Here is a 21,767-nt window from a genome sequence, read left to right as displayed (position 1 = left end):
CGTGGAAGAATTGTAGCCTGAAGAAAATTTCAGCCAGTCCACCTTCATTAACTTTAAATGGCCTTGGCAAGTCTGAGGTGTAATCTGGAAGGAGACTTGGAAGGCAGCAGGATTGTGGAAAGGGAATTGGGCTATGAAGAGGATTTGTGGCCCATGTTGGAGAGGGAATACATACACAGCACAGAACGTGAACTGAGTTCTGAAAAAAACAAACAAGCAAGCAACAAAATGCTTTATCACTCCTTACCTTCATCACAAGTCTTCAAAACATCCATTTAGATGAGAATTGCTATTCTAGTGCTTAATTTGGCTGATGGGTAAATTATAGGTAATGTTCTTCTGGTAGTAAGTGAACTAGAAATTGCTGTTCTTGCCCTCTACTGGAAAATAACAGAAATAGTTTTGGCATTATAAAACTCACTTGATTAAAATAAAGCCTGATACTTAAACTTTTAATGACTAAAGTATTAAATGTCTTTGGTTCTGCTGTGGTTTCATAGTTTCTTCAAATTACTCATCAACTATTATGGCAACACTTAGTACGATGGCGTCAGTATGACAGGAGGAATATATTGGTTTTGTGTGTATATCAGTGTGTATTTAAACATACAGGTTTTTTGGGGTTTTTATATAGGGATTCTATTTGTTCATTGTATATATTATACATGTTATTTTTCATATTTTATATATGGTGTAGTTGTTACATTATGTAACAACTCTTGCACCAATTGGTGGATAAAGAACTGGCTGGAAGGTCGCACTCAAAGAGTTGCGGTCAACAGCTCAATGTCCAAGTGGAGACCAGTGACGAGTGGCATTCCGCAGGAGTCGGTACTGGGACCTGTACTGTTCAACATCTTTGTCAGCGACGTGGACAGTAGGGTTGAGTGCACCCTCAGAAAGTTTGCCGATGATACCAAGCTGTTTGGCGAGGTAGACACACTGGAGGGGAGGGATGCCACCCAGAGGGACCTGGACAGGCTGGAGAGGTGGGCCCAAGCCAACCTCATGCAGTTCAACAAGGCTAAGTGCAAGGTCCTACATCTGGGTCGGGGCAATCCCAAGCACAAATACAGGCTCGGCAGGGAATGGCTGGAGAGCAGCCCTGAGGAGAAGGACCTGGGGGTGCTGACTGACAAGAAGCTCAACGTGAGCGGGCAATGGGTGATCGCAGCCCAGAAGGCCAACCGTATCCTGGGCTGCATCAGAAGAAGTGTGGCCAGCAGGTCAAGGGAGGTGATTCTGCCCCTCTACTCCACTCTCGTGAGACCCCACCTGGTGTACTGCATCCAGCTCTGGAGTCCCCAACATAAGAAGGACATGGACCTGCTGGAGCGCATCCAGAGGAGAGCCACGAGGATGATTCGAAGGCTGGAGCACCTCTCCTATGAGGAGAGGCTGAGAGAGTTGGGGCTGTTCAGCCTGGAGAAGAGAAGGCTCTGGGGAGATCTTATTGTAGCCTTCCAGTACCTAAAGGGGGCCTACAGGATAGCTGGGGAAGGACTTTTTAGTAGGGCATGTGGTGATAGGATGAGGGGGAATGGCTTTTAACTGGAAGAGGGCAGGTTCAGATTAAACATTAGGAAGAAATTTTTCACTTTGAGGGTGGTAAGGCACTGGAACAGGTTGCCCAGAGAGGTTGTTGACGTCCCTTCCCTGGGGGTATTCAAGGCCAGGCTGGACATGGCCTTGGGCAATCTGGTCTAGTGGGATGTGTCCCTGCCTATGGCAGGGGGGTTGGAACTCGATGATCTTCAAGTTCCTTTCCAACCTAAACCATTCTATGATTGTAAGTAAAAAATGGAGTCCACAAATTTGTTCTGCAACAAATTTTTATTACATGGTCTCCAGATGTTGGATGTAGTGGTACCTAGATATGTATAATGACATGACTTGGTAAAGACTGAGAGTATCCTGCAGGGAACTGAACAACTTTACGACCATTTAGAAGGTAGAACTTGCTCGAGGAGCAGATTATTCCAGAGCTGTAGTCTTTACTTTTAATCCTATAACTGCAAGTCATCTGGTGTCACTTGCTCCTAACCCTCAAATTAATTGGATACTGGTGAACATTCTGTTATGCAAGAGGGAAGTATGCTAATTGTGCCTAATGAACTGTCATGACCTTACGTCACAGCCGTCACCAGTGCTTGTTTGGAAGAGGTATGCATTTTGTGATCTGTTTTGATGGAAATTACATTTGGTTTATTCTCTTCATGTAGTTTACCCAGCATATTCAGTTGGTTGCTTTGACTAATTGCTTGCATCATTAGTATTTGTTCTTAAATGTTCAGGTTATCATATCTCTCCGCAAAGGTATTAAAATAAGTAAACAAAACAAACAAACAAAAAAACTAACAAACCCCAACCCCCCCAAAAGTCACTTCTGGTCTGCGTGGCCAACATTAGAAATACCAAAGGACAGTTAGGGACCTGTGTTGTCTTCTAGCGTAACAGCATTACTTAGATTATCTGTTCAGAATGTGAAAACAGGATGTCATATCTATATGCTGGGCAGGAAAAACAAAAATAGCATAATTGCTTGTTGATGTCAAGGTCTTAATAAGAGTGCAAAGCAGAATGAATCTGAACAGATGATGCATGTTACCTGCAAAAGCTGCATTAAATTAATGCAAAGCTTCCTTAAATTTGAAGTCCTTAGCATATTTTTAATATTTCCAAATAGTTCCTTGATGCTACAGATCAGAGATGGAGAATATTAATCCTGAATATGAGTTTAAATAGGCAGACGTGATTTTGAGATAGTGTGCCAGATCTGATTTTTTTAAATTGGAATGTGATGTAATTTTTGCTTTGCTTTGCAGTTAGTAATATATATCATTACAAATGCCAGTGAGATTCTGATCACAAGCAATTTTTTTTTTGAACATCAATACAAACTCTGAATATAACCTCAACTTTAGAGGTGTAGTTAGTTTAATAAATTTCAATAACAGGAGACGAAGTCAATGATCAGATAGTAATTGCAGAAATAAGTTATTTCACTCCTCTCTGCATCCCTTGCTCCAGTCCCTGCAGTGTTCAGTAGCATCCCTCTTCTTCGAGGTTACTGCTCTAGCAGCACTGAAAATCACTGCACACCCTTCATCTTCAGAGCAGAGTTGGCCATTTTAAAGATGAATGAGACACAAGAGGCTGTTTAAGACAACCTGACTGATTTTGCACTGAAGCAACCAAGGAGTATTCACATGAATCTTTCTTCCAGCTGTACCACGAGGATGACAGCTGCCAATGGGAGGTAACAAATTAGAGGTCAATAAAAAGATGGGGATGGAACTCATTGGTTAAATAATTTTAAACGCAGCAGGCTTTAATATTGATTGTCATTCACTGGCCTGAGAAATCTGAGCAAAGTCTGCCAAACTATCTGTTCTCATGATTTGCAAGATTTCCCAGCATATAGATCTTGGAGTACAGAACTTGTGCGATGGCAAAACATGTTAATGAGAAGGTCTTTGGGCAGTGTGCTCTTCCAAACTTTGATTAGAAGCTAAAATACTTGTTCTGAGGGTCTAGTGGTTGAATTGCATACCTTGCCGAGAAAGTAACGGTAGTTCAAATAATACAAAGGCTAACAAAATTTGTAGAAAGTTCCATTCAACCGAGATGTCCTACAGTGAGCTATAAATCTGTAATGGTGTGACTGCTATGCCTTCCCACAGCATTATTTAAAGATCATGGCGTACTTGTAATGTTTTAGATTCTTCATCCATCCATCCTCATCCCTCCACTCTCCCTCTAATTTTTTATGGCACCCTAGCATGTAGAAATTGATCAATACACCCTTTCAAAAAAAATGCATTAAGCTCTTGGTGAGTATGGGACCACATCCTAGTCTCTGTGTAGAGACAGGGCTCTGAAAACCAGGAAACGAGCATGAAAGAAGTTGACTTCCCTGATTTGTGTGGTGAATGGAATAAATGAAACTGGTTTAAGAGTATGTAGCCAACTGAATCACATTCATTAGCTAAACTTTTGCTCCTCTTAGTCATCAAATACCCTGAGTCTGTCTGGAGATCCTGAAGAGTTTAAATGCATGGAGTCCATCTTTCTGAATTGGGCAGGAATTTGTCCTAAACTTTACAGTATATAAAGGTGCTCCTGGTTTTGTATAAACACATTCTTCAGCTGCTGCTTGGTGGGATTGAGAAGAGGTCTCTGTTAAAGATGTTAAGAAACTGTGAAAATGTTTAAATAGTTTGTTTGGGAAATGACCTCCTATTCCTGAGTAGGAATATGCTCCTAGCTGTGGGCTTCGTGATGTGCCCGTGTGCATCTAACTCGTTCTCTGAAAGAAACCAGGGATGACAAAGTCTTCCCAGATAGTGGTGTTAGCAATCAAGCCCCATTTGTATCTCTTCTGCTTGTTTGCTAAAGGAACTACAATCATTTTTAGCATTGTCTTCTCAAATTCTCCTGCTTATTATACACCAATTTATATGAATGAGTTAGTGAGCATATCCCTTACGCATCCAATTAATTTTTGAATGCACCAATGTATGAATAAGTATCAGTGCTCCGTCGAGCTCTCATTTTGCTTTAGTAGTCCCATTTTCAAGTAATAATTTGAGTTCTTCCTTATGAGCAGACAATACTTTTCCATATGTGCTTATTTCTGCCATAGCACCAAGCATCTGTATGTTATTTTAATGATGTTATTTTTATTTATTCTCAATTCTGTGCTTTGTGTTGAATTTTGCTCACGAGTACTCCATAAAATTTGTTCTTTCCTGGGGTTTTAGGTGTGGTTGTAAGACAAGCAATTTTTCAGAGAAAAAACAAGTGGAATGTTTTAACTGATCCTACAAGCTGTTTGATATTTCCATAGTAAGGAAGAAAATGTTAGTGTGTCTTGTTTCTATGGAGTGACTATATAATAATAAATTTAACTCCTTTATGAGATTGGTTGGGCAAGAAAAAGGAAAATGTGCTGCTTTATCTCCTGGAGAGGGATGAAGCACTCGGTGTGCATTCGTCTTTCAGTGTACATAATTCTATACATAATATATTTTACAGGTTTGAATTTTTTATCAGACTACAAAAGAAGTTAGATTTTTTCCAGCTTTAATTTTTATTCCACAATCAGGTGATGTTTTATCATTTGATATACCGAGATAAAATGAGTATAGTTTTATCCTGTATTATGTGTATGTATAGCAACACATTACCATCCATGTAGTAAAATAGTAAAACCACCTTTTGACCAGACTTACGGTCACTTGAAAGAGATACTAGAAACTATTTCTGTATGGATGGTTTCAAGATATTTCATGAGGTGCACCACTGCAACGTGACTTCTGCTAAATTATTCTACTTATCCCTAGGGATAAATAAATCTTCCAGAAGGGAACATTTACAAGGAAATGCATTTACTTGCTTATTCTAAGGCTGTACTCCTTATTACAAAGGAAATCTGTTATATCTTTAAAAATTGATAGCTGTTGAATTGCTGCTTTTGTGAAAATGCCTTTTTATGATACAGTCATTGTGCAAATACAGTCTGAAGCAACAGAGAGATTATTGCTGGCTAAGCTACATTACTAACAATAATGGATAAATACTGCTATAATTTGTTGAGTTAAACTTCTACTGGCCCTCACTGATTTTATTTAAAATCATGTTATTCTTAGTATTTGTTTAATAAGAAGGATGATTAAGAAAATGGGCTCTTGTAAATGGCATTCCTTAACTTTGTGATTTGTGTCCGGTCACCTGTCACATTGTATTACTTCTGCTCTATGCTTTTTTTATATTTCCAGAAAGAGTATGAATTCAAGTGACAGAGGATTTCATGTTTGTGTTTTCAAATGAAGGTGTTTCATTTTAAAATCGGGTAAAACTTTCATACGTCATATTTTTATCAAGAACCAGTGGTTGTCCAAATGTTTCTTAATAATAGATGATCCACAAATAATGAAAGAAAATATCTGCTGCTACCCATGAGGGAATGAATTTGTTTTGCAATATTCATCTGTTTCTAATGGTGTCTCCAACATGCTGAATATTTGGCTCTGTGTCAGCTCTGGACAGCAGAGCTGGTATAGGATGTGTTGGAAATAGCTGAGCTGTCACCAGAAATGGCTTTCGGAGGCAGTGTTGTAGATAGCATTTTCACTTGTGGGATGCGTAGCAAGGTGTCTGTTGGGAGCACGAAGCTCAGCCCATGGGTCAGCACGTACTTGCATACCCGATTCTTCTTCTTTTGTGGTGCTTTCTAACATTTGTGCTTCTTGTCCAGGTTGATGCTGAGGAACTGCTCACTTTTCAGTGGATGGGATTTTGCTCCTCTTCTCCACTCCTGTTATCCAAGGTCCTTTGCAGTAGCTTAGTGATTCTGAATTCCTTGCCTGTGAATTTGAGGTCCGTGCTAGGCTGCCCTGTGCAAGGAAAGCTGAGTATGGAAAAAAAAGGTACATGTTGTGGGACATTGACCCATCCCCTGCAGCATGTGTTTGGTGATAGAAACACGGTCTTTGCATGTTTTATAGTGACACTTTTGTTCTTAGTACCTGCTTCTGTCCTGATCTTCAGCAACTGAGTTTACTCCCGTAGCCATTGGGGAAGACCAGAACGGAGCTTTTCTCTACATAAGCTTGTTTCTGCTTATTTCTCTGAGATTTCTAACGAACTGACAGACTATTGCAGTTGTAGCGACAATTGTCTATCTACTGAGAAGAATCATGGATCTCGTGAAATTCCATCCATCCAGGTATCCATCTCCTGAAGAGCTTCATGTGGGGGCGCAATTCTACTTTGTGTGAAATGGAGCACATTAAGCAATATGGCATAGTTTTTACATCTCGTTTTTCTTTTCTTTCCCAATTTTCAAAACACATTGTGCAGAAAGTCTTGCCTTATTTAGTAGGAATTTGAAAAATCAACGCCTTTCTCCCTAAAATGGCTCTATCTGCTCCTGAACACAGGACAATCCCTGCTTGGCCCACACATCTATCTTCGTTGCACAAAAGGGGGAGATTCACTTCAGCTTCATTATTCATCTTCTTTTAATTATCTGTTAATGTAACGTGAAATATTATCATCTGGCAAACTCGAAGTTGTATTGCTTTTATATAGAGAATTATGATTCATAGAAAGGAGTGCCAGAACTGCCTAGTGAGAGCTGCGCAGTGAATTCTTTCTCTGTTCTTCCACATTTCACCCATATTCCAGGAGTTTTGGTGGAGTATATTGCAAAGAATCAGGTCATGGCTTTTTCTATTCCTTTTTGGTAGTACATCATGTCACAGTAAGCCGTGGTGAGTTTGAGAATCAATCATAAAATATTTTATTTTAATAAGATGTTTAATGACAGTAAAATATTACACCTGCTGTGAAGAGCAAGTATTAGATGGAAATGGCTAAGATGCTGCTTTCAAGTCTCAGTATTTTTCAAACTGAATTTTGGACACCAGAAGGTCCATGGGTTATTTCTAAAGGAGTGGCAAAAGAAGAACAATCTTGTAGTCTGTAAACTTAAAATTGCTATTCTAGGGTATAGGACTGGGTGACACAAATGGAGACAACTCAAGGTACACTAGTTAAAGGCACAGCACAATCCCTCATGTCTATTACACTGAAATCTAAACTGCAATTTGTTACATGAGGTCCCTGAAATGTAATAAGCACTCGTCTTTTATGTGTGGAAATGAAGGCACTTAACTTGTAAGAACAGGTATTTTGTTTGTCAGCTGTCCTACATAAAAGACCAAAAGGCTTCCTCCCCCCCCCCAAAACCCCAAAGCATTGGCATCTAAATCCCTTTGACGTACAGTTCCATTAACGAAAATGAGCAACTACCCCCACTTCTTATTGGTAGACAATCTATTTCAGTTAACTGAGTACTTAAACACTTTTCTGAGGACATGTGTAGTAACGTAAATGTTTAAACTGGGCATGGCCAAGCTGTCACATCTGTGCAGGTGTTCCTTTCTGCGTGAGCATACCCACCTGTGGAGGCTGTTGAGCACCCTGAGTTCCCTTTGAATTTAGATGTGAGCATAGTTACAATTTAGTTGCATTATGGATACTTGAAGATACTATTCACTGTTGTAGTCTATACTGAGATAAGTTAAAAATCTTTCGTGTTTCCTACCTAGGTTAGAAAAACTCCGATGTTTATGTTCATATTTTCATAGGAATCTATAGAAGTCATTGATTTGTGTGCCATTGTGTCCATCTAGGAAATAGCTATATGCATAGTGTTATCAAATGCAACTAATAAAAATTTCTGGCATTAAAAACATCAACTCAAATAATATGTTTTGTTACTTATTTGTATTCAGTACAAGCGTTATTATGCCTCTCTCTTCAAAGTATAAAGATATTGTGCAGGTTAAGGAAGATGGCTTCAGTCCTCTTCATTGAGCAGTCCTCTTCCTCTGAACATTGTACAAAAATGTTTTTTATAGCTGGAAATGAGATACTCAAATTGCTATAGTAAGCAGTGCAGTATTTACTGTATCTAGTATGACTGTCAGATCTCTAGTAATTCTAGAAAGAATTACTATGCCTTTTAAGGACCTAAACTTAGCATTTTGAACATTTCCATTCTTGAAGTTGTATTTTCCCTCTGATAGTTACTGTAAATCAGAACCATGCTTAAAGATGTTTTGCCTCTACTTGACTAAGGAAAAGTAACTTGAGCTAAGCTATTTCATAGAAGAAATAGTTTTACTGCCCATATAAAAATCTCAGTAATTTGAATATATGGTGGTAAAGCTTTTCTGCCCGGAATATTATTTGCTCATGGGGATAAGGGTTGGCAGATCTCTTGATGTGTGATATTCTTGCGCATAAGTCCCTAAACAGAATGCTAAAAAGAAAACGTAAATGTAAGTCAAAGATATGGACCAGTGCGGGTAGAGTCAGAAAAAGCAGATGCAGCAGAGTTTTTTTGTCTGAGTATCTTTGTTATATTGTCTTACTTGCCATCCATCACAGAATGCAACATTAAATGCTCATGTACTTACCTGGGTAGCACATTGATATTGCAAAACTGTTGTTTCTGGCTACAGCTGAATTCCACGCTTTTCATTCTGCATTCTTCCTATGTTCCTTCTGGTACGGATGCAGCAGCTCTGACTATTGGAGCCTTTGCAACTTGAACACAAATGTGTTTTGTTTTGTGATTTCAGCTATGATTGTTCAAAGGCTCTGCAATGAATACCAGTGAAACATCATCCGTTGTTGGCGTGCTTTGGGCTATGTTCTTATCAGTAGGATTCGTTGTAAGATATGCAGTTAGCCACTCTCTTGTCTTTAGCTAGGGTGATATGTAAGTACTGATATAGATCATACATATCAGAAACTGTAACTGAATTTGCTCCTGACCTGCTGCTATTAAATGTACAATGGAAAAGGATATTCATTGCTACACTGATGGGCTGATCACTCACTTTGGGAAAGCATGTAACTTCTATTAGCATAACAGAAAAGCAGCTGTAACTTTGCCCAGAGGCCAAAGATGATGCCTAAAGAGGAGAATGTAAAGGATAAGCATAAATGGTATTTCCCGTGAGTACCCTCTCTTTTTCAGATCTGCTGATGGTACATAAGAGCAGAGGAGCGTAACTGAGTATTTTGAAACACTTCTTCCAGAATAATTTAAAAGCAGCATGCATGCTTTGGATAAGTTACGACGTTTTTGTGACTGCCTTCCAAAGGCAGGTGAGTCAGGTTTGCACCTCTTCTTGTTTAGCACCCAAACTACCTGGGGAACCAGAATGCATATGTCTTCTTGAAGAGATCAAGAATTTTGAATCTCTCCTGATCATCTTCCTCTGCCACTTGAATATATCCCACAAATCTCTGTTGCCATGGAAAGACCGTCTGAACAGCTCCTTGAACTCTGTTTAGCCTTCCTTTTAAAAAAATTTCCTTCCATCTCTCTATCTGTTTGTCATCCCTGGCTAGCCTCTCCCTGTCGGATTTCTCTTCAGTCCAAGGCGGCTGAAGCAGACTAGGTACACAGAGGTGGCTAGTCCAAGACTCCTGGCTAATAAAGGAAAAGCACACAGTTACAACCACACAGTAAAAAATTAAATTGGCTTTACATTTCTTTTATTTGCTTAATATTTTATACTCACCATTTGGTGAAAGGGGGTGGAGGGGGAGGTTGTTTGTTGCCTTCATTTTTACTTGTTAAGTGTAGATGTATGGAAATTACTTAGTTAATGGTTTTCTGGCTTCTCATCATCAACACAAGTGAGAAGTATTTTAGCATTCAGTTGAGACCAAATGTTTCTCGGATAAGGAGATGATGTCTTAAGGCATTTTTATTGATATTTAATCATGCATATCTTTCTATATAGTGTATGACATTTATGCACACATGCAATACATACTGTAAGTAATCAGCCTATTTGGCTTGATTCAGCTGCCATTAAATGATAAATTGTTACCGGTTCTGGATTTAATGCTGGATTATTGGCCATAGCATATTTAAATGTTATTGTGGGTAGCGAAAGTTTTGATTCTGTTTACGGGATTAATAAGCTTGGATGGTGTTGGTTTTAAAGCTCCTAGTGGCAAAAACTGTATGAAAATCCTTTCGCAAATTTTGTTGATGCATGACCTGTAAGCAGTTCATTATTAATTTGAAGAAAATTGTACTTGTCCTCAACCACTCTAAATTCTTGTTCTGAACCACTTTTCCTATAGGCTGGGGGTATACGATACATATCTAAATTACTCTGTGATGTCATTTTATAGTTAAGTGAAATGGTTAATGTGTTAGATAGCTGGGATGAAAATTTGTCCTAAGGATGAATTATATTGCATAGCATTGATTCTTGAAAACTTCCATAAGATATTCAAACAACTGATATTTTCTTATTCCACAGTAATAGAAATGTAAGCACATGAAATTTTGCTCAGCTAAAATATTACTATGAAACTGAAAAAAAATATTACCAAATCTATGTAGTTTAATTTAGCAGGTACCAAAAAAAAGATGTCAAGTAAATTGGATTCTAGCAGATTCTGTGGATGGCTCACAGTAATTTGTGTTCATGTTTAAACTTATGGCTGGGATAGAGCAAAATCGATTTGGACAACTCATTTTGAAAACAAACAAAAAAAAATTAGGCTGGTGCTGTAAAAAGCTGTTAATCAGATAAAATGTGGTCATTGCACTTTTTAGAACTAATGGCAACCCTTTGGGGCAGTAAAATTTGTAAGACTAAACTATTAGAATGAAATTTTATTTGCTGAAAATGTAAAAAATAGTCATTAGCAAGTTTCACTTTTGACTGAAATACAAAGGTAAACCACTGCTTTTTCATATGTTTCTCTTTTTTGGACTTCCTTGGAAATTTTGGAGTCTTCCTTTGTATTGGAGATCCAGATACCTGTACTGAAGCCTGGCTGTCAGGGTCCCATTTTGCAACCAGACAGTTAAACCCCATATACAAGGTTGTTTTCAGTAAGCATGGTCATTAACAGCAGGATTGTTTTCAAGATTTATAATTAGAACTAGCTGTCTGCTCCAAGAGATAATATAACTTACAGTAAACTAAATGCTTTGATTTTTATATCCATTAAAGCTGCCCAGGTTGCCCATGAATAAAGAGAAGCTCATCTCTGATGGCCTTATGGGAGCAGATGTGGTTCAAAGTAAATGAACTAATTGATTTGATAGATAATTCGCTACAGTCAAAGACTGTAACTTGAGCAAGGTGAGAAATTCCACATAGCCCAGCATGTTGTTTTGGTAGCAATATATGTAGTATCTCCATACTGATATGAAACAATATAAACATTGGTAAAAAATGCCCCTATGCGAATATAAGAGAGTGGTATAGTGGGGATGGGTAGTCTATATATCAAGATTTTTTTATTTATTTTCCAGAAACCTTTCTGGCTCATTTGCCTGGTATCCTTCATTCATCCTATGTCTTAGTGGCACTTTATTTCTAGAGGTAAATTGTGTGGGTTCCAATGAAATACCAGTACTAGGAGAGGAAAGTTATCCAGACTTTTCCTTTCTTCAGACGTCTTTGTCTTTTCCTGCTGGATTTCCTGAGTCTTGGCCTTTCCCCGGGCTAATTCACAAGCTTTTTCTTCCTGTTACCTGGTGAAAAGCTTTCTATGATTCTGAAAAATGAATTATTTTGTTTCTGAAAGTATGTCTAGGCTTTGCTCCTTCCAACAAGTACATTTTGAAAGTTTTGTGGTAAAATCACGGTTTGGGTTTGGGTTTCTTTCTGCCTCGTTTCCTAGCATCATGTAATTGTTTATTTTTCTCATCCAGGTAGGGAACCTGGATCATCATCAGTTTGTTCTAAACTTTCTCACATTGCCGTGGGGAGAACAGGAACAGGACCCCATTTTCTTCTAATGCTGTCCCCACAACTTTGTTCTGATGTATCAAATGTGAATTATTGGCGGATGAATGTTTCCATACAGCAGAAAGCCAGTTACTTTCACCAGCATTGCTGGAGTATCTTCACAGCAATTGCCTTTTCTGTCTTTGAAAAGTCATTAACTTTCCTGATTGCTCTCCAATCATTCATAGCGACCGTTTGAAGAGTGTTCACTAAAAGGACAGACTCAAGAGCCCTCCAGGTGAACTCAGGTGTTCCTTGAGGTGAAAGATGTGCTGCATGGCTAATTTAAAGTCATTTTCCCATGGAAGATGAAGTCTTTTGGGGCTCTTCAGGAGACTATTTACTTGCATTAGTTTAGTGCTGACTAATTACATGAATAAAGCAGAAGGATGCTGCTTGTACAAACCATGAGAAAAACAGACACCTAAATTTAAAAAATAGCAAAACATTTATCTGCAGTCATGACAATGGGCATAAGAGAAGTGATACTCAGCTATAATCTGTGGCATAAAATTTGTCCTTCTTGCTAACTAATTGATATATTAGGTCACATACGTTTTTTCAGTATTTCTTTTCATGGTGAAATACTTATAGGAAATGAGAAACTTTTGTACAAATCTCACCTTCTCCATTAAGGAAAAATATTTTAGGATAGTGCTAACACTTTACACCGACGTACAACACCACATGATCCTGTATGGGTTAGAGTGTGATGGATTTGTATTCAAGAAATATTTGAACATACAAAGCAAATGTAATTTGTCTGAAAATACTCTTTATTCTCCCTTGTCTTCCTTGCAGGCATCAGTACTCTTCTTACATGTTGGAATACTCTTTCACCCCAAAAGCTGTGTAATAGCTGTTACTCATACAATAGCTATGGTACAGCCAGGTCCACGCTGCCTTTTTGTAGAACCACAGATTTGCCCTTCCTCATTCAGATACTCATGATGTAAGACATTTCTCTAACAGCGGAAGTTGAAATTTATCTAGAAAGGAAGCATACTGTGAGTAAACCTTTCATCAAATGACCACACAAAAATCCCTGCTGGCTCGCATGAATCTTTTCAGGATTTTATCAACTTCAGTCACAGGCTTGCTGATGTCATTTCAGCCTTTGAAAGCATTTTTCACTTGCCTGTCCTGGTTGAACAGGAGCTCAGAGTGAGACACCACAATTTCCAATGTTTGAGCAATCCGTGAATGGAAACCCGGATGTGTTGAAAACCCAGATGGTGTGCTCCAGCTCAGGGAATGGTTCATGAGCTCTGTCCTAAACTAGTAATCTTGTGTAATTAAGTTATGTTGTTTCACTCTGATGGCATGTTGAGTTACTTTCATTCATTAGACATGACACTGTATTATTTGAAGAATGTAAAGGATCAAAACCCAGTGGACTCTGTGATGATCTGTAGAAACCCTGTTCTCATTCCTTTGTATTTGTTTATTTGCTATTCTGGTATAGAAAAAATAGTGACAAAGATCAACTCTTGTAGCAGGCCTAGATAAGCCAAGCAATTAAATGGATATGTTAAACCAAAAAACCCCCTATGTGTTACCTAGCAAAACTCTTAGGATAAAACCGTGCCCCGAGAATACAGAAGCCTCTGCAAAATGAATCCCTGCAGGCTCCCTCTGGAAAAGGGAAAGAACAAGCTTGATTAAACTGGTGCTAACCTTTCAAAATCATGTTTCTCTGATATTTATTCCTTGAAATAATAAAAGAAACATGTCAGATGTTGGAAAGCCATAACGTACTCCCTTGCTTGCTACTGCCTTTTTCTAACTTGAGTGTTCCTCTCCCAGAGCAAACTTTTAACATAAAAATAAGAATCATAGAATCATAGAATTAGTGAGGTTGGAAGGGACCTTTAAGATCATCAAGTCCAACCGTTAAAGGTTGGCCTCGGTTCATCCTTTTTGTTGACCTTTATACAGGTCATTTGCACCAGTTAAATTACAGAGTAAGAAAATTTCCATCCTTTTTCTAGCTCTGCTAGAAGGCCTTAGTCTTGTCAGTGGCAAATGGTGAAACACATTCACAGGTCTACGTGGGCAGATTTGGAGAACTTCAAATCTATCGCGTGGGGCTGCAGGTGCCCACGTGACCTTGTCTGCAGAGCCCCTGCCCTGCTGCCCCCTCCCTCCCGGTCAGCTCAGCCCTCGCCTCGGGAGGGCTGGCACGGGGGTCCAGGCGCTGCTGGACAAGGACACGGGGACGAGCCGGGATCCAGGTTGAGTGCAAGGAGCAAGTCAGTGTCTGCTGGGGCTGGGCACGGGCCTCGCTGCAGCTGGGCCTGGCTCAGGGTGATGGCAGCTGGGGGTCCAGGATGGGGCGATGGTGGTCGGTGGGGGATGCCTGGGGCCCAGGCAGCTCCGGAGCCCCCGTGGGAGGGCAGAAGAGCCGCTCCCGAAGGAGAGGGTGGTATCAGCAGGGAAACCTGCCAGCGGGGGTCCTGCATCTTCATGCCGTGTGTGAGGCCAGAGAGGTGACAGGTCCTTGGGAAGCAAGTCTTTTCTGCTGTTTGTAATGATTAGTAAATTATTTCTGCCCTCACAGCTCTGCTTTGCCTGAAAGTACGTGATTTTATATAATTTCCCCCAAATTGCTCCCATGGTGATAATGGGGGAGTTTTCTCCCTGGGCGCCTCAGTGAGATGTTTATGTTGGGAATTGCGTGTCACATACTGTTAATGAATAGAGGCAGGGATTTAGTAACTTATGAGTTTAGAAGTGTTCAGAGTATCTTGGGAGGAAAGGTTTTCCTTTCAGCTCCTCCACTTCAGTGTTTGCGTTTACTGCAAGTCTGGCATTGGTCTGTATTGCACTATAAAGGAAGACCGTATGGCTGAAACCTAGATATTCATGACAGAGAAATACAATTCACTCACGTTTACCGGGAGCTCGTTGCATCATTTCAAGTAATCCAGGAAAAATAATACCAAGTTAACACACTGAGAGATACATTATTTACCTACATGTGAGATTGGTACAAATAATTTCCTTCTGTGTATTTTTGATGTGATGCTAAATTATTCAGCTTAAATTAATGACTAATCTCTGGCTTTCAGTTTTTCCAGTCTTCATGAAAATGCCAAATAACTACAAAAATTCATTAAACAGGAAACAGCTTGCAGTATATATGTAGGCCTAGCACCACATGCCTTAAATCCGTTATAAAAATGGAATATCTAAGTTTCCGTGGTGCAAAATAGGAGAAAAATAATTTTTGCTGGATCTCTGTGGAAGATAGAAAGTAGGTAAGTGAATAAGAATGAAGTAATTAAGATAACTTTAAAGTCCTACTCGTAGTCCTGTCATAATAATCTTGTTTCTAGCTGAATAAAGTCATCCTCTGGATTGCTTTTTAAACCGTATTTCATATTGGTTTTTGCTTCCTGTCATAATATTGTCTTAGCAGCGAAACAACCGTCCTCGACAAGTCTGCCAAGTGGAAAATCGATTTGGTTTTATGTTGACCCCTATTTTGTTCTGGTTTAGCATTTCATTTTCAGTTACCAAAAGGTGTATTATTTTTGATAACAAATGTTTCTTTCTTTAACTAACCAACTATTGCCACTTTTTCCCTAGTAGGCACAAACAAGTGTCAGGGCTTACCTCAGCTGTTACGGCAGCTGGGACTGTGCCCTGCTGATCTCATGGAAAAGCTGGAGCTAGGAAACTAAGATGTCATGAAAATAGCTGAGGATGAGGTTTTGAAAGAAATATTCCTGTAATTTGTTGGAATTGGGGAAGTGAAATGTGCAATTCTGACAACAGTGACAGATTTATAGACTCGGTACGCTAATTAAAAAGCAACTGACTCTAATATGTTAATCTATGAAATGACAGCCCCAGAGCGAGCTGCTATGTTTTGTGCGCAAGCATGGCAACGCTGAAGTGCCCTTCTCCAGTAATGACAGAATTTTATATTGTATACAAAATTCAAGAATAATGTTAAACAAGAAGCAACCGCAGGATTACTTCTTGTGTGAAACAGATGGGGAGGTGTTTTGCTATAACCTGTATGTTCATACAAGAACAGTAAGAAACAAAAAGTTTTCATTTGTTCTTTACTTTCTCTTTTCATTGCTGGTTTTTGTTTACGTGACTGTGATCGAATTCAGCTAAGAAGCTAGAACAGAAAAATCAACTGAAGCATTGCTTAATCATTTCCACAACTACTTCTAACTAAATTTTTGCTCATATCAGCGTAACACCTGGGGATTTCCATGCTTTGAGATTTGTCTGTGGAATCCCTTTTTATAAAAGTTTCTTGTATTGGAAAGTGGTACAGCTTCCTTTCATCCTCCACCAGTAATCTCAATAGGTGGGGCCATGAGGAACGAAAAAGGACATATTTCTGATGTGCATTTAAAACACCTCTGGTATTACAACTGTGTGTTCCTACTTCAGCAATGAATTAGATGGATGTCTTGATAGATGACTTGATAGATGACAGGACGACAGTTAAATGAAAATAACAGAATAATTTTGGTTTTTTACAGACATCGCTTTAGTTTGCTTTTGAATATAGCAAAGTAGAACTTAAATTCTGTATGTGTAACAAAATACTGTGTAACAAAAATACTGTATGTGTAACAAATAATGTGTAACAAAATACAAGTCCATACAAAGCAAAGGAATAATAATGCTGTTCAGGGAAAAATGTAAAGCTTTAAAAACCCCATAATGAAAAGGTCTGTAGATGTTTAAGGATACAGTAGTTGAATCCCTTATAATTTGCTTGTAATCTTCCATCTGTTTCAAATTTGTTGTAAACACATGCAAGTCAGATCTTCAGCTCTATAAAAGCATCACATGAAGTTAGTGGACCTACACAAAATTTCTTCAGATGAGAATCTTACTTGTGATATTTGTATCTCCACTTTTCCTAAATCCAGACTTGTTTTCACCATATAACTACAATTTTTTCATTATTCTGTTCACAAATTGATATTAATTGCCTGATTTTGACTGAAGTTCCCTTTCACAATTGTATGAAAAGGATCATGTAATATGGGTATGAACTTTACAAAAATATTTAATCAAAACTCCTTTCATAAACTATTTTTCTAACGAAATCTTTGCAAAAGGAAAGGATTTATTTTTAGTACTTTGCTTGTGTTGTCGGACTCCTTTAATGGTGACACAGGCCATTGTGCACAAGACCATCTTTCGTGGTCAGGGAAGATGACAAGGACTGCTCTAGGTTAAAAATCTGTATTTACTAGTTAGAAAGGTCACACCTGGAAATGTCCACATGCATTGTTTTTGCCCTCAAAGACTTCTTCAGTTCCCTTATTGGAGAAGCTCCTTGTGATGCGTGAAGCACCAAGGTGTACGTATTGTTTGAAAGAATTATTCCACTACATTAGTAGCCATAAACCATATTCAGAAATAGGGTAGAGTGAAACGGTATGATGGAAATAATCTATTCAATTTATTCTAAATTATTGTATTTGGTTTTACTGTTATTTAGCATAGTCACAAGTAAAAACCAGGATAAGAGCTGGAGAAGAAAACTGAAGTGATTGACTTTGCATTATATTTTTTTTTAATTTTTAATTAGGAAGCTACAGCAAACTTGGATTCATGGCATTGTCTCTAGATATCTAATTTACTCTGTAGTAGTAAATCAGTAACTAAACCATTAAGTGCTGACTCTGAGCAGATTTTCAGTGTGCTGGTTTTCTTTAGCTGTAAGTGTCTCCAGATGAAAAGATTGTTTGTTTACTTTTAAGTATATAGTGTAAAATAGGATAGCAGTTCACAAGTGCATTCATAAAATTATTTAAATTAAAAGCACCGTGTGTCTCTTTTCTGTAAAGGCTATGTAAGAAATCTTGCATGGTTAATATCTAATTTTTAAATGATAAGCTTTTCTTTCGGCAGAAGTTTATGCGCTCTGTATCTGAAAATGGGTGTGCATAAGTTGCCACTGTTGGTCAGGAGTAAATACTGAAGTAAAATGAAAATAAAGAATTATATAGCTTACTGTATACAGTTTTGGTACTAACATAATTGTGATGTATATAAATCTAGGATGTGAAACTCCAAAATAAATTTAGATCTTACAGCAACTTGGCAAAAATAGACCGATGAAAATGTCTGTAAATTTAGTGCGAACAAAATACACTATTGTGTTGCCTATTTCTGATAGATGTTGTTAAAATAAGAGGTACCTGCCCTTTAGCTGTATCGAAAGTTATGGATACTCTAAAAGCCGAAGACAAATACTAGAAACAAGTCTCGTAGCAAATTGACAACACAGCTGTGTCCAGGCAATGGAGCTACCAGTTACCTTTTATAAGACCAATGTTTTTGAATTTACTTCCATCTAAGTCCTTTAACGAGGACACCAGCAGCTTGCTGGTTGTCCCTGGAGTCATCCCATTAATTCTACATCAGACATCAATGGGCTGTGTGATGATCAGTAGTAGGCCCATGAACAGTAGTGAACTTGGTACCTGGGGTGATAAATCTACTTCTGCAGAGTTTGAAAGGTTCCACCAAGCCAAATGAACCCGTGGAAATGAAGTATCCCTCAGACATTGATCTGGAAGTATAGAGCTTCTTCGTGTGCATTGCAATTTAATTCCATTGTAACTGAAAATAAGTATGAATTTATTGGTTCATGTTCCTAATAAGTTTGATGAATCTAAAGCTACCTGCTGGAGATGAGTTGCTTAACAGTGGGTGACTGTCTCTAGGGTCCTTCCTCAGTAAGTACTGATTTGAGTTGCTGTCTTCAAGTGATCAAGCACTCAGAAATTTCCTGTGTAAATATCTGTTTGTCACTTTTTGTCAAATCTTTTAATTAGCTGTGGTGCTTACTTATGATCAGTGTTGCTTATTAATGATCTGAATATGGTAAGGCACAGAAAGTTATTTGAATGCAACATAAGTTTGGTAGCCATGGTGGGCTGAAGAGAGAAGGATTAGAGAGTCTGTTCCCTTCAGACTTGTACGAAAAGTAGTAATCTTTCACTGTGTTTGGTGTTCTAGGATGTGATGTCCACATTCTTCCAGTTTGGGGCTTCCATCCAGCAAGAAGCCATCGTCATGCTGAAGATCATGCAGGATTACGACTGGCACGTGTTTTCTCTGGTGACCACTACCTTCCCTGGATATCGAGACTTCATCAATGTCATTAAGACCACAGTGGAAAATAGTTTTGTGGGCTGGGACATGCAGAATGTCATTGTACTCGATACCGCCTTTGGAGATGCCAAGACCCAAATTCAGCTGAAGAAAATTCATTCATCCGTCATTCTGCTATATTGTTCCAAGGATGAAGCTGTCTACATACTGGACGAGGCTCGTTCCCTGGGCCTTACCGGCTATGATTTCTTTTGGATAGTTCCCAGCCTCGTTAGTGGTAACACAGAAATCACTCCCAAGGAGTTTCCTTCAGGACTTATTTCAGCATCTTATGATGAATGGGACTACAGTTTAGAAGCTCGGGTACGGGACGGCCTTGGGATTATTGCCACAGCTGCATCAGCCATGCTGGAAAAATACTCCTTCATTCCTGAAGCAAAAACTAGCTGCTATGGACAACTGGAGAAAAATGACCGGCCATCTCAAACCTTGCACAAGTAAGGCTTATTGGTTCAGGTTTGTTTCCCTGCATAACCTTGGTAATTTTCCATTCTGTTGCCATTATATGTTTTTGAGAATATTATTTTTTGTTAATCCCATTGTGCCCTTTTTAAGCAATGATTTTCTTGGGTTCCAAGGGAACATGCAAGAGGACTTGCTGCACTGATAACTGTGTGCATGGAAATAATGTTGTGTGCTGTGGAGAATAAATACTGCTCTGGATCTGATGTAGAAGGTGACAGGAATTGGTCTTCGAGGGTATGAAGCCGAGTTAATAAAATCATGCCATTGTGTACTTTAACTATGAGGTAAAATTGCCAAAATGCTCTGGAGGCTGTGCCTGAATCACTTGCATCAGCAGGAACCTGATAATAATTTAGAAGACAGGGGATGCGCTGCATTAAAAGAGGTGTCCCTGGAAATCACGGAAGCATTAGATTAGTTAGGCAGGTTTTATCACCTAATAACTGAAATCTGTCACTTCTGCTTGTAAGGATTTTATTTTTGTCACCTGTACTAGAATAACTGTAAAAATTAATCTGCATTAATCCAAGTTAATATGGATGTTTTCTCAAAACAGTCTGTCATATGGGAACTGCTGATGTTTAAATCAGGATTCTTAGTGCCCTTTTTTGTTTTGTTAGTTTGCCTTTTAATTATCCCTTTTAGACATGCTACTCCTGATTACTTCTGTCCAAAATGTTGCGTAATACATGCCACACACTAATATATTTCCTTATCTGGTTTGTGAGAGGAAGTAAAGGTAATCTTGCGTGTTTTTTAATAGCTCTTTACAATATCTCGTATGGAAGCTACTAAGCAGTATTTCTGAATTTTTTTTCTGACCAAATATTGCAGATGAAGTGCTTTCTACAGAAAAGCAGGATGGAATTGGCACAAGAAGGCAGGTCAGTGCTGATTTCATACAGGAGATTGTGGAACATTTTTAATCTTCTAAGATGTACGTGCATATTTAGATTAGGGGTTGATTGTCATATCATGTCCTGGGAACAGTTGTTGTTTTCCATGAAAATGGCACCTTTGTGCACAGCATTCTTCAGAAGCTCTCTTAAAAGCCAGATGCTGCCAAGTAAATGGATTTTAACATTTCATACCTGTATTTCATAAACAGAGTGACCAAGGTTCAGAAACTCGCACAGCTCTCATCAGAGAGCGTTTGCCTTTAGTATGACACTTCCACATTTTTTTGGTCTCCCATTTCCTGTTCCTAAGCCTCTGCCTCAAAAACTGTACAAATTTACCAGAGATATTGCAGAAAACCTGTGATTCTTTTCCTGCTGCCCCATTTGCCCCTGGGGCAATGACAGGAGGCAGCACTGGGGTGGCTCTCTGGTCCAGTACGGCTCCGGGAAAGCCATCGCATGGTCACCCGTGTCGGGGCAGAGCAGCTGGAAGGCACTGCCGGGATAACTGTCCTGCCCGCACCCACTATGTGATCTTCATATGGTTCTTCTTAATGCATGTGCTGACGATGCCAGAAAAAGTGAAAGCGAGTGGCATCCCATTAACCAAATTCTGGGCCTTAACAGTGGGATCTGTACAAACAAAGTTCACTACTAATATTTGAACACCAGCTTCTGTGATGTTAAATTGTATTCTGTCCTCAGAAGTGTTGGTGTTTAAAATACTGTGGTTCAGTTGGATGGGCCACAAAAACTTGAACCTGTTTTGAAAAGGACTTCTATCCCATTGTTTTTGCAATACACTAGTGTAGACTTGAATTACGTATTCAGTATTCAGCATAAGTTGTCATTTTTTTTCTCGTTGAATTTGTGTAACTACAAGAATAGGGCT

At 38.9% G+C, this 21,767-nt stretch overlaps 1 protein-coding gene across 1 annotated transcript in view; it reads left to right on the top strand.

Annotated features, from left to right (window-relative positions):
* GRIN2A (glutamate ionotropic receptor NMDA type subunit 2A) overlaps positions 1 to 21,767 on the top strand; it is a gene marked incomplete at both ends in the record, with an annotated part of 179,081 nt that overhangs the window by 82,215 nt on the left and 75,099 nt on the right. The window contains one exon of the mRNA XM_082490465.1: positions 19,356 to 19,948. Coding sequence (XP_082346591.1) covers positions 19,356 to 19,948 — 593 coding nt within the window. The remainder of the gene's footprint in view (positions 1 to 19,355; positions 19,949 to 21,767) is intronic.

This window comes from Vanellus vanellus (genome assembly GCF_965231255.1).
Source record: "Vanellus vanellus genome assembly, chromosome: 14".
NCBI lineage: Eukaryota > Metazoa > Chordata > Aves > Charadriiformes > Charadriidae > Vanellus > Vanellus vanellus.
The sequence above is the reverse complement of the archived record's forward strand: the minus strand, read 5'-3'. Positions and strand labels throughout refer to the sequence as shown.